Source organism: Stenella coeruleoalba (genome assembly GCF_951394435.1).
Source record: "Stenella coeruleoalba genome assembly, chromosome: 3".
Lineage (NCBI taxonomy): Eukaryota > Metazoa > Chordata > Mammalia > Artiodactyla > Delphinidae > Stenella > Stenella coeruleoalba.
In genome coordinates, this window is record NC_137148.1 from 51,566,425 (window position 1) to 51,580,061 (window position 13,637).

Sequence of the window (13,637 nt, forward strand, 5' to 3'; positions counted from 1 at the left end):
ATATGTAAGAGTTATATGGTTAGGCTGGAACATTACTTGGAAAAAAAGATATAACGTATCACTAATTCTGAGCTTATAACGCTGTTCAAGAATAGCAATGAAGAAGAAAACCCACTTATAATATTCTCTCAAATACACTTCAGGCTTGTTTTTTAATTAAATCGACGACTAGTTTCTCATTGATTTTCCTTACTCCAAAAACCTTTACTTCCTGGCAAGCAGCAAAAAAATATAACATGGCCAAATTCAGAGTTATGCAGCCCTTACTTGTTGAGTTCTAAGGCGCTCACATGCTCAGGTGTCCTTAATATTAAATGCTTTGGTATTGATAGCTAAGACATCTCAAAACATACAGCCTCAGATTTCCTTACTTCTGACCAGTCCAAAGCCACCCACTGTGGTGGACATGACTGGTTGTTGCAGGGCTCTTTTTCAATGGGCCGGTGTGTTAAACAACCACTGTAGTCCAGTGTCTCCTCCTCAGAAGGTCCAATCTTCCTGATGCAGAGCACTGCCCTTGTGCGCATCCCTCCATCACAAGTCTTGCTACATTCCAACCAGTCCCCAATGAACCACCTGCAACAAGAAGTGGAAGAAACACAGAAAAGCATTCCCTCAGTGCAGCCAGAGATTTCAGCAGAGTGAAGGCACTTTCTCAGTGGACTACCTCCTCTTCTCAGAAGAGCTAACATTTCAGCGTCAGGTGATGTGACAAATGACAAATGGAAGAACTGCTAAGGAGAAGATAACCCACTGTCGGCTGCCTTCTAGAGCAGAGTGCATGAGCTTTGGAGCAGGCAGAACCCAGGTTCAAACAAGCAATGCATTATGTGTTTTTAAACCTCTTTTTGTCCTTTTTTTATTAATTTCTAAAACGAGGATAACGATATCAATCATGAGATTGTCCTGAGGAGTAAGCAAGTAACATATGAAGCTCCAAGCCATGTGCTGGTAAATGGTAACAACTGGTTCCTCATGGGAGGGAGGGAGTCCTGATTTGTTGCATTTGTCAGTTTTTGTGGTATAAATACTTCACTATGGCTAATTTCAGCCTATCACCTTGACATACTGAACACGAACAAGAGAAGATATGCTAGTAATAGGGTCTCAGGAGCTTCTAACAGTGTCTAACACACAACAAACAAGAAACAGTAGCCATTTTTATTATTACATTGAGGCAGGTTCTCCCTCAATTGAGGACTTTGTGATAAAACCACACTACAGGAGCTAGGGATTTGTTTTCTGCTTCCCAGAAATGAATGTCATGCTCTGCATAAGACAGACGTCTTTATTGTCCTCACAGGGGCAGAGATGGCCCAGGTATCCATCCAGAAGACTTGAGAGTCCTAAAAACTCTGCGGTAAAAGCAGAGCCCTGAGCCAGCTCTGTGAAAACATGGAGATCCCTTGCTTTGACCCCTTTACTCTTAAAAACAGCTTCTACACAGCTAATGTGGGAAGAAAGAGAAATGTCTTAATAAATGAACATATCTCACATTTGTAGGCATACCACTCCTAAAGTCATCAATGAACTTTCATATATACAATTTCAGGTGTGTGTGTGTGTGTGTGTGTGTGTGTGTGTGTGTGTGTGTGTGTGTGTGTGTGTGTGTGTAGTATTTCTGCAGGACTCACTCTTTTGGGCACATTAATTGGTCCAAGGGTATGAATCATGATCCCAATCAGACCAATAAGAATTCAGCTTTAGAATTTTTATATCTCAACGATAGCAAAAGGGACGCTTTCCTTTCTGGTCACAAAGGTGTATAAAGATATAAGAGCTGATGATGGCCATGTCCCCTGTCAAGTGGAATTAGCTGACCTGAAAGAACGCAGAGGAGCTAGAGAGTCCTGCAGGTATTTGAGTGCTTGATTCCAGCCATTCCTGAAGCTAGGTCCACTCTTATGATTCCCTCAGCTTTGTTATATAAACCAACAAATCCTCTTAAGCGCAGAAGCTAGCCAAAGTTGAAGTTGTGTTATTTCCAACCAGAGTCCTGACTGATATATTATTGTATTTAATGTAATGAATATATGCTGAATGCCTTCTATGCTCAAGGCACTGTGCTTTGTTTTACAGAAGAAAGTAAGACCCAGTGTTAGGAAAACAGTTCTCCAAAATCATGAAAAGTGCAATGATGGAGCTAGGACGAGATCCCCCATCAGTTGATATCCACTGGATTTCATTTATAACACTGCCAAATAATAGAATCCAGATCACAAGCATGAGGTCAAAAGACATTTTCTTCAATCCGTGCTTATAAATCACACATATATCCTAAATGGATATGCTCATGCTTTTGGTAGGAGAGTAACCAGAGAGAAGAGTATTAAAGTTTAAGAACAAATTTCACCTCTTTTCACGAACTTAGCTCATTTGTGCCAGTTTTGTACGTGGAAGATAATACCTTAGTGAAGTCAGAGTACTAGTATCCTAAATTTGAGCCTACACTCAGCCAAATAAGCCACAATGGCCTTTGTTTATTATTATTTTTATTTTCTTTACTTACAGAGGGAAACCAGCATTTAGAAATATCATAATTAACCAGTTTCTCAAACTTAAAAATATATTTTGTCAAAAAATTAAAAATTTTCAACGTAAGATTTATTTAAAGAATGGCAATTTAATCCTGAATTAAAAAAATCTGATATTAACATTTTTTTTCTAAGTCATTTTCCAGAGGAGATTTAAAGTGATTTTCATATTCTTTCCATTTTATTTTCCGCAGATGAACAGGATCCTAAGTTGTTAGTACCATTTTTGGTAAAGAGGAAAATGTGTATTGAGAATAATAACTTGCATGCCAGCCATAGTGAAACTCTGATTCAATTCGCAGCAGTGATTTCATCACCAAGATTAGGGGATAAAACAGCAATGTGTATAACTCAGCCACAAAAAGTTCAGTCATACCATCTCCAGCCATGATCTCATTAGGTCTCATAATGTAAGAGGGATGGAGGCCTTCAAATTAAACACAGGTGCCCAGAGTAACAGCAGTGATTTCAGGAGGTGTTGCTGTTTTTTTTGGTGCTCGAGGCCAGGGCCACCTCCACCTTTTTATTCTTCGTCCTCTCTTTTATTGCCAACCATCTTTTAACCTAGATGTATCACTCTAGCATTTAACTCAGAATGTATGAAAGTAAAAATATTAACTACACTTCCAATTTTCCTTCTGACTTTAACTTTGATTTCAGGTTTCACATTCAGTCCCTGTTGCATCTTTATTGCTCACCAAATCATCCTTTCCCATGTCTCTCGAAAGGATTAAATCACCATCCAGTTATTTAAATAGTTTTGCAATTTTACCACTGCATCTATTAGTCCCAGTTTCACCACTCTCCTGTCTAGTGTAAGACAGACTGCTTCCTTCAACTTCATTCTCCATGTATTTGATCCTCTGATGACATTCTCCCTATTTCTCTTTTTCATCCTCTAGTTTCAGTGGTAAAATATGAGCACGAAAATTCTCTCTGAGACTATCAATTGCTGAATTATTATAATCTGAATAATACTGGGGCTATTTCTTTCTGAGCTGAAGACCCAGTGATAAAATTGTCTTCATCCTCACCAGGATGAAGAAGCTATACAGTTGGGATTCACGTTTGAGTGTCTGAAATGAGTGGCTTGATGCAGCCTGTGTAATCTGATCTACATTATCTGTACCTTAAGAGGACAAACAATAACATTGAGGGAAGAGAATGCGATGATGGGAGTTGACTTATATGATTTCTATGATTCCTCCCAGGTCTTACATTTTGGAGTTTTATAGAGGACTCTGATGATCTTTCTCTAAACTTAAAATAACAGATTATAGTCATCCATGGGGTGAGGTGAAATGACTCAAAATAAAAAGACACTATTAAGGAAAACCTAGCCCCTGGGTAAAAATCTCTCTCCAGTCTGACCATCCTTTTGCCCTTTTGCTTATAATTCTTACTGTACTTAACATATTTTGCCTTGTACTATAGTTATTTTTATATGTATTTGCCCAATTAGATTGTCCTTAGGAAAAGGAACCATTTCCTAAGGCACAGTGCCTTCCATATCGCAGTTGCTTAAAAAAATGTCTTTTAATTCTTGGTCACAGTATTATCACAATGTACTGTACTCCATTGTTTTTACCTTTCTGATCTTCGCAAATTTAAAAATCACAGTAACATACAGGAATTATATTCAGTATCCAAAGACTCTTCAAATGAGGTCATATATACAAATATTCTTGCTATTAAAAGACAGTATAGTCAAAACTGAACTCTTGGCCTTTCTCTTTGGAATCCAACTCAACATTACTTCCTTTTCTTACAGTGGGGCACTAGCTTCCTATCAGTCATGCTCTTTAATATCAGCTCCTCCCTTTTCCTTTTCCTAATTATTTCTGCCTATGTAATGAATCCTACCATTTTCATTCAATGCCTCTAGAATTCTTGTTTTCTTCCTATCCCTAGTCACCTCACCATCTTGACTACTATTCTTTTTCTCATAAAAGAGTTGCTGCTCTGACCACATTACATTTTTCCAGCAAGGCTTCCTCTGGCCTTTCAAGGTCCTCCAAATAAACATTATTATTATTATTTCTTTACCAATGCCTCTTTTGTCTATTCTTCCTATTCCCTGTATTTTCTTTATGCAGAACAAGGATAAAACTTACTGCCCTCTATCTTTCCATACTCTACTTATAAAGTCTCCAATATGACTAAAGGACATTTAAAATATTTCATTAGATAATTTCTGATTAAAAAATACCATTTAGAATTTTAAATTAATGGTATTGGGAAAACAATAATATTTGAAAATAAATATAGATCCTTTTCTCAAAGCAGGCAAATGTATTTCAGATAGAGTTTACCTTAAAAAAGAACTTTGAAAGTATAATCATAAAGTGGGTAAGGCCTTCATAACATTATACCAATGAAAGAAATAAAAGTTTGATAGTTTTCCTACATAGTATTTAAAAACTTTTATAAGTAAAAATAGATCATAACACCATAATATGGGAAATATATAACAAACTAGGAAAAAATATGTCTAAAATAGTTAATATTCTTAATACATTGAGTTAATACAAATCAATAACAAAATGATAAACTCTTCAGTAGAAAAATGGGTCAGGCCATGAAGAGCAAAAAAGAAGTAATACAAATGGCCACTGAACATAATTTTTAAATGTTCAGCCTCACCAGCAATTCTAGCACAAAAAATAAAATAGCAATTAGATATCAAGGGTTTTTCTTCCCTATAAAATAGTTAAAGATTGTTTTTAAAATAATACCTGGTGTTGTTCAGTTCAGGAAAATGACAGTCATATACGTACTGTTGGTGGGAATATACATTCATATATTCTTTCTAGAGAGCAATTTGACAGTTTGTCTCAGAGAGTAAAATATAATTCCATTTGAACCAGAAATTTTATTCCTATTCATTTAGCATAAGGGCATAATTATAGAGAGCAAAGTTTTAGTAGCAAAAATGGTTAATGCTGTGGAATAGAAAGGGATCAAAAGCTAGGACCCAGACAAAATTGTTCAACAGTGGAAAACCAATTTAAATAAATAATGACATATCTACTAAATGTTGTAGATGATGTTTAATGTTCAGAACAACATAATGTTCAATATGTTGAGAACTGACTACAAAGCATCATAAATAATATAATTCCATTTTTTTATATACATGTGCCTATGTAGACATAGAAAAAGATGAAATATATAGATCAAAATATTAACAGTGGTCTTACAATATTGTGTCTTTTTAGTTTCTTCTTTCTACTTATCTGCATTTTAAAAATTTTACGCTTTAATATGTATGACAAAACCCAAATATGATTATCACATTGTCATCTGAAAAACCTTCTCTCTTCCACACTCATTTAAAGTCTTACTGAATTCAGTAGTTTTTCAGTGAGCCTTATCTCTATAATACCAATGCCTACTGGGAATCTTATTACATATGACAACCATTCTGAATAATTAAGATTTCCTTTTTCATAGTCTGAATTCAAAGGAATAAAGAAGAAATTAAAAAGGAACTAAGAAAAACTGGACTGATAAAAGAGAAATATTTTAAATACGTATCATTAGATCTTTCCAACAAAGAAAACTGTTTGTCTAAATTTTCTATCTTTTCCAAATTCCATTTTCTTATCTCCAAACAACAAAAAAAGTTAAGAAGTAACCTTTTATTTCTGAACTACAAAAGGAAGGGAAATATGAAACAATTTTAATTGCGTAGGTTAATTCCAATATGTCAATTATCCTTAAAATGTTAAAAAAAAAATCTCCCATGTAATATACAAGCACATGATATATGGAATGAAATCACCAACCACTGGAACCTCAAAGGATGTTTGAATAGCATTTGAACTTAAACAAATAAAAAAGCTGAGGCCAAAATAGAACAGATGTAACCAGGCCCACTCAGATGCCTTAAATGGCTGATCATGACAAACATAATACTTAAAGTACTGAGTGTCAGGGAATTAATTTACTGGGTTGAGGCTCACAATTATATGAAAATATGCTTAAGTTATTGGAAACGTCAAAAAATATCTTGTGGTTTTTGAGCATCATTTTGTTTTATATAGCTTTTCAGTTTCTCTTGAGATAAATTTATAAAAATAATTAGCAGAAGAAAGGAAAATAAAAAAACAAATATCTTGTCTTTGTAATACATATCATAGGTTGTATTTCTATACTTTCTCATGTCTGGCTTTTAAGGAGTTAGTTACATGGTGATCACATTTGAAAAAGAAGAGACATGAAATTTTAAAAGTCTTAGAATAAAAACTTCTATGACCCTAGATTCTGTGTTCCTTATTTGGTAGCTACTGCCCTAAACCTTTTCTAGAGACTAGGAGTGAATATTTCCCTTTAAAATTAAAACATTCAGGCAGACACTGACTTTGGATATTGAAAGTTCAAAGGCATTATTATTTTGGAACAAATATCAAGAAATGCATCTTGCTTTAACCATATTAGGGACCTGCATTCTTTATCCATTTTAAGTCCCAGATTTTTGTGACTCCACTTTTAGAAAAAGGCTTACTTCATTATAGAGCTCTCCTCTCCAGTTCTAGAGAGCTTGGAATACATAATCTCATTTGCCTACACTCGCTTTCTTTATCAATTTCATGTTGGGATAATTAGCTAATCTGGGGGATAATGGTTACTCTGATTTCTCACACAAGAATGAAATGCCATTCACACATATTTTGTCTTGCTATTGTCAATCAGGCAAAATCTCTACAAAGATCGGTATTTTCAGGATTAACTCAGCATCTTTGTCCTTTTTCGCATAATTATTGCCTTTTGCTCAAACAAGAAACCTTTCTGTTCCTACAGATTACACAGTGTGGCCCACTGATAGCAGGTCTCATATTTTTAAGTTTAAATTTTTAAAAAGTCATCATTAAGATGGATGGGCTCTCTTCTTGTACCTCCCTTTACAGTGAGTTGTAACTGTTACATTAATCAACAGAAAGGGACTGAAGTACACCTCTAGGCCTGTGCTCTACACTCAGAAGACAGGATGCCTTAGGATGACATAACTTAAAACTGGGTCAGCAAATTAAAGCACTGATACTCCATTACAGAACATTTCTAAACCATTTAAAATGTCTTTAAGCCTTTAGGATAAATATCTGGAAAAGATAGGACTGCACGCCAATCTACTATATTTTACTGGATCTAAGATACCATTATTTTATGTACCATTAAAGAAAAATAATGCCGATTATTATTGTAAGATACCATCAATTGCAAAATGAATCTAATTTCAGAGATGTTAAAATGCAAATGATATGTGCTTTAGAATTAATGAAATATGACAATCGCTAGCACTATGCCAGGATCAACCTATTGAAGTTCCTGCTTTAAAGGGGTTAATTACTAAGTCCTGTGGATAAATAGGAATCAAAATTCCACCCTCTGTGATGTTTTACCCCCTTTTCTCAGCCTAATTTATTTATATCGTATGAATGTATGTTTCCAAATAAGAATATCTAATGTTTTTCTCTTTGCATTTGAAGAAAATAATTCTCACTTCTTTCTCTTACTTACTCTGGTGGACAGGGCTCAGTGTTGCAGGTTCTTTGATTTTCAGGTGGCTTACTATCAGGGTCACAGTAATTGTTCTGGACAATGGAGTTGTCGTCCAACCTTTTACAGACCACCTCCTGTCTTTGGACACCTTGAGAAAAGGAGGACATCATTAATTGAAGAGTAGTTTACCTTCCAGTAAGTTAGGTATGCATAGCTTTCCTCTGTGGGGGATCAACCTCACTGGATCGCTGCTGTCTTATCTGTTCCAGAAACATTTGACTGCTCCTCTAAAAAGGAGAGAAGACCTGGTCATTATATTGCAAATTTAGGCAAAATTATTGTTCTCATATTTAGAAACATAACTGTTTTCAAGTTCAGAAAAGAAACTATTGGTAATTTTAAACAATTAGTATTCCCATTTGTATATTCTTCTTCATGCTTTCCTTTAAAAAAAGAAACTTTATTTTCCCAAAATATCATCAGATAAAATGTATGAATATACATTTCAGTGCAAAACAATGGTTGGATATCTATGTAAAAACAAAACATTAGGGACAAATTTACTTTTTAATATTTTGTAGGACAAATCCAATCAATTTAGTCTTTGTTAGGAACACGCAACATTCACACATTTCATTTTTTCTCCTTCCATTTACAGATTTATTTCTCTGAAAGCCCACAAGTCTAGAATTTAAAGACTGCAGTGAGCCTCTTTAGACTGCAACCCATCAGTAATCTATTTGCTTTGATAGAGTCGGCCCTTGTTGATTACACCACTGGCAAACAGATATACACATTTTCCATCAAATATTAACTTACAAAATACTTATCTCATTCTTAAAAATTGGTCTATGTAACCTGTTTGCCACAGCTAAAAATATTCTCATAAAATTTGTAAAATTCTAAGTATATGTTTATTATTTATTGGCAAAGATATCCACCACACCTTGCTCACATTTCACAAAATACGAAGACACACACAAACACACTCTTATCTGTAAACATGCCTGGTGAATAGACTTTATGCAGATTCATTTTCTCTTCAGTGTGGAGGAATCAAAAGAAGCAAAGATAGGTGTATCAAGGTCTCAGAGGAAAGTCAATCTACAAGACAATGCTAAATGTTCCAGATCCTATAGATGTAGCAGCTTACTCCCAGAATTGAAAATAAAAGCACAAACTAAGCTATCCCCCTACTCATCCATCCCATCTCTATAACCCGGTAGGCTAAATTACCTAGAACCAGTTATAAAAGCAGCATTAGCAGTATCCAAGCAACTACAGCTTCATACCTACCTAGCCCCACACAAACCTTCAGTTTTTCTTTTTTTTTCTCAGTTGCTTTTAGTAGTGCCCTAAAGAAAAGAGTTTGACCCCAAATTAGGGAAATCAATGTGAAACAGGACCATTCAGTGAAGGAAACTGTCACTTAAAGAGCTATGCACCAAATGCTTCCCCAAGGTCCCTTAAACATCCTGGGAGTCTGCAGGTGGGAGTACCTCAGTCATCATGTTTTGCACACTTCTAACTAAGCACTTTGAATTTAAAGATAGGGAAATCTCTTTCCCTGATGGCAAAAACCATTAAGTCCCATAGCCCCCATGATGGTGGTGAGCAGATGAAGAAGGTATATTTTATTACTTGCAGTGACCCAAGGCTCTTACTGATCAAGTTTTTTGGTTTTCCTAAATTTAGGGGTTTAAAATATAGACAAACAACTTACTTGCAAAATGTCTCAGAGTATGTGCTGTATTCATTCCATCCCAACCCCTTGAATAGGCCAAATATCTCAGTTTATGCGACAACAGTTTGGAATTTTTTAACTATTAAACTTTAGATTTTTGAGGGAAGAATGATTCACACCAGGCATAGCTTTGACCCATTCACAGATGTTCCACAGTATTCACCACATATCTCCTCACTGTGTCATTCCAGTGGGCAGATAACTAAGTCCATGTGATTCACCTGGACAAAAATCTCTATTATTAGTCATAGAATTCAACACCCACTGCCACAGTGGCTCAGAATAGCCATCTACCTGGGTTCAATACTTGCTCCTATCAGGAGGAGCAGGGGACTGCTTTTATAGGTTAGCATGGTTATTTTTTAAAATATCCATTCAAATATAATTATACTTGGAGGGGGGAGACTCAAAACATCCACTTACACAAAGGATTTACAACTTCAGCCAACTTTTATAAATACATTTAATAACTAAAAAAAGATGATTAAACTTGCAATAAGGAAGTTGGCATTCAAGCTAGTATCTCGGTTGTTTTTCAGAAAAGGATAAACTTTTTATTTTTATTTTATTTTACTGAGGGAGGATAAACATTTTCAACACTACAAAATGGAACTGATATTGCTTTATATAAGTGGCAGAAACATCAATTCAGTTTCTACAGGTTAAGATAAAATTCTACTTCCTTTAAAAATCGTAGAAATGTTGTTTGGTTATAATGACATTAGTTTTTAAAAGTAGCCTTTAATATAAAAGCAAGGCTTCTGCAATTTGAATCACAGATGAGATATTAGTTATTAGAGGTAAGATTTACATTTGATTTTAAGAGAAATTCTAGCCATGTATGATCTTGAAAAACTTCAGCTACATAACATTTATTGTTAAAAATTTGGAAAATACACAAAACCAGAAAGAACAAAATAAAAATTATCCACAATCTCATATCTTTGCTTTGGACCTTTATTTTTTATTTTTATTTTTTGCTGTACGCGGGCCTCTCACTACTGTGGCCTCTCACTACTGTGGCCTCTCCCGTTGCGGAGCACAGGCTCCAGACACGCAGGCCCAGTGGCCATGGCTCACGGGCCCAGCCGCTCAGCGGCATGTGGGATCCTCCTGGACCGGGGCACGAACCCACGTCCCCTGCGTCGGCAAGCGGACTCTCAATCACTGCGACACCAGGGAAGCCCTGGACCTTTATTTTTAAGGTTATTTTGTTCTTTGGTGGGATCCAGTAATTAATTTAAAATTACATAGTACACAAACTAAAAATGCCAGCTAAATATGGTTGGCAGGTCATTCATTCATTCATTCATCCATTCATTCATTCAATAGAGAATAATTACTGAATACAAGGCACTGTACTTCTTATGAGATATTGAGCTAAGTGCTGAGAATTACAAATTGACTTAATTTTGTCATGCCTCTCAGACTTCTTAAAAACTAGAATTTAGGGGTACATTTCACTTTCATAATTTCAGAATGCTATTTTTTATGAAGTAAAAATTAAAGTCCTTGAATAAGCAGCTGAAATAACTGTATTTTACAAAGACGCATTTTCCTTGCATTCATCTTTTATTAATTTTCTTCTAAAATGTCATATTAGACAGTGTGGTATTTCACACTCGAGAACTGACTGACTATACTAGTAATCTATTCCAAACCTTCCTAAAATGCTGAACTATCTCCCTTCAATAGCACAAATCTCCTTCCAACTTTTACCCCCACACTTGGCAGGTTTACAGAATTTTTTTTTTTTCTTTTTAAATCAGCAGCAACAGAATAACTCTCTAAACCAATGCACCTAATTGGATGGATTTTTCAACACATACTTTTGGATTAAAGAGAATGCAGCTTTTAGCTTTAGAAAACACAGATCAACTGGAAATAATCTAAACCAAGTCAACAAGAGAAATGATTGAGTTTAGAATCTTTTTATATGATCAACCCTCTTGTACATAGCTTCTTTTAAAGTAATCTGTAAAACATTGCTAAGAAGTTGATTTAAACCTTTCAGGAATAATTACATCCAGTTACACAAAACCACTATGCTTTCAAATCTAAAGATGTATAGTTTATAACCCAAAACATAAAATGTCCGTATGACCAGTCAGTATATGGCTAATCAAAAACAAAATTCTGGTGGCTTAGTGCCCATATCCCCTGGAGATATGCAGGTGTTCTGCAGAATTTAATTGGTCAAACTTAAACTTGCACTAATTATATTTATTCTTAAACACCTGAAGTTACTGGCATGCAAATTCTATACCCAATTCTGTTTTTAAACGCAATTCCTCTTCCATGCTTAAAAAAAAAAAAACTTTAATGGTTTCATATTACAAAATTTAAGTACAGAGATGCCATTACCAATATATATTTACTTTAAACTTTCTAAAATGGGTGTATCCTGTTTAGAGTCTTTTAATTTGCTTACCATTTTGGTTCTTTGATACCAAAGATGGTTCTTAACACGGAAATATAACTCTTATTTTTAACCTGGAAGTTTAAATTTGTCAGATCTTATATTTAATTTCTGCTAAAAGTTACAGATGATCTACTTGCCCATCAAAGGTTCTGCTGTCCAATGGGAGGAAGGAGTACCCAACTTGAATCACTGCTCAAGCTACACATGAAGAAATGGCATTTAGTATTTTGAAGTAGCATACACCATAGGAAAATGAGCAAGAAGTCCACCAAGCTGCGAGTGAGTCCTATATGGAACCCTTCATCTGTTGTGCTTACTCTAGGAAATGGTGATGGTTCAAGAATATAGGGTCTTTTGCTCAACAGCTGCAGAGCCAATCCTGAGTGAAGACTTTAGAGACCATTCCTCCTCTTCATTTCTTGCCTCCTTTTCAGTCCCTCTCCTACTCTTCTTATAAGCTGCTCAATGTTCTCATGTCCCATCTCTCTTCTTTCAGATAATTAAATCATTTAATAAGTTCATGTGTAACAATATTTAGCAATTTATTGCTTTTCTCAGGGTAGTTCATCATTTTAAAAGTAGAGAGAGGGCACTTAATGCACAGAAATTACCACCTGAATCTCATTTGAAAGAGTGATATGTATTAAACCAAGAAGGATGTGGGAGAGGTTAAGGGCAAGAGAAAGATCTTCTAGGTCTTCTCAAATCTACTCATAAGAACCAGCATTTCAGTCCTAGACGATTCAATCGGTAAGTGAGCAGTCTGTAACTACATGTAAGTCAGTAAGGGAAAGACAGAAAGGAAAAGTGTAACTTTGGGATTGATGGGCTAATCAACATCTAGATAATTTAACCTAGTGGCAAAGCACATCCTATCTACCCAAGAAACCGTTTTCTGAAGAATAGGGGGGAAAAAGTTAATAAGTCAGAGCTTACAGTACAAATGTGGTTGGTGGCTAAGGCAACAATTTGCTTAACCACAGCATCCAAAGTAGCTAGCAACCAAGACAACACTATATAACCACAGTATACAGAGCATATGGCCAACAACATTAATTTAATCTAAATCTTCAGTGCAGATAGCATCCAGAGAGCAACAAGTGCCAGGAAAAAAATGTCTCTCTGCTCTGCCTTTCATGGCTGGAATCTGGCTGCTGTGCTGTGTGATTATTGGCCAGACATAAGCATTTGTAGGGCAGAGCAAAGCCCATCTGCCTTGGATCTAACAGCTGGCATCAGGGTACCAATCAGCTCCACCCATTTGCTTCCTTCTTCTCAAGAGCCTCCTGCTAGTTTTTATCTCCCAAAGGTTTTCTTTCTCTGCCTTTCCAGCGTCTTCCCTTCTGTCTTAAGCAAAATTAAATGTCCCAAGGAAGCAGGATTAAGAAAAGGAGAATGCAGCTCTAAAAGTATTGATTTTTCCAGAACAACTCTG

General features: G+C 35.5%; 1 protein-coding gene across 1 annotated transcript in view; it reads right to left on the reverse strand.

The window, feature by feature from the left end:
- ADAMTS6 (ADAM metallopeptidase with thrombospondin type 1 motif 6) overlaps positions 1–13,637 on the reverse strand; it is a 276,006-nt gene that overhangs the window by 25,224 nt on the left and 237,145 nt on the right. The window contains exons 21-22 of the mRNA XM_079916157.1: positions 8,055–8,184; positions 372–576 (exon numbers count right to left, since the gene is read on the reverse strand). Coding sequence (XP_079772283.1) covers positions 372–576; positions 8,055–8,184 — 335 coding nt within the window. The remainder of the gene's footprint in view (positions 1–371; positions 577–8,054; positions 8,185–13,637) is intronic.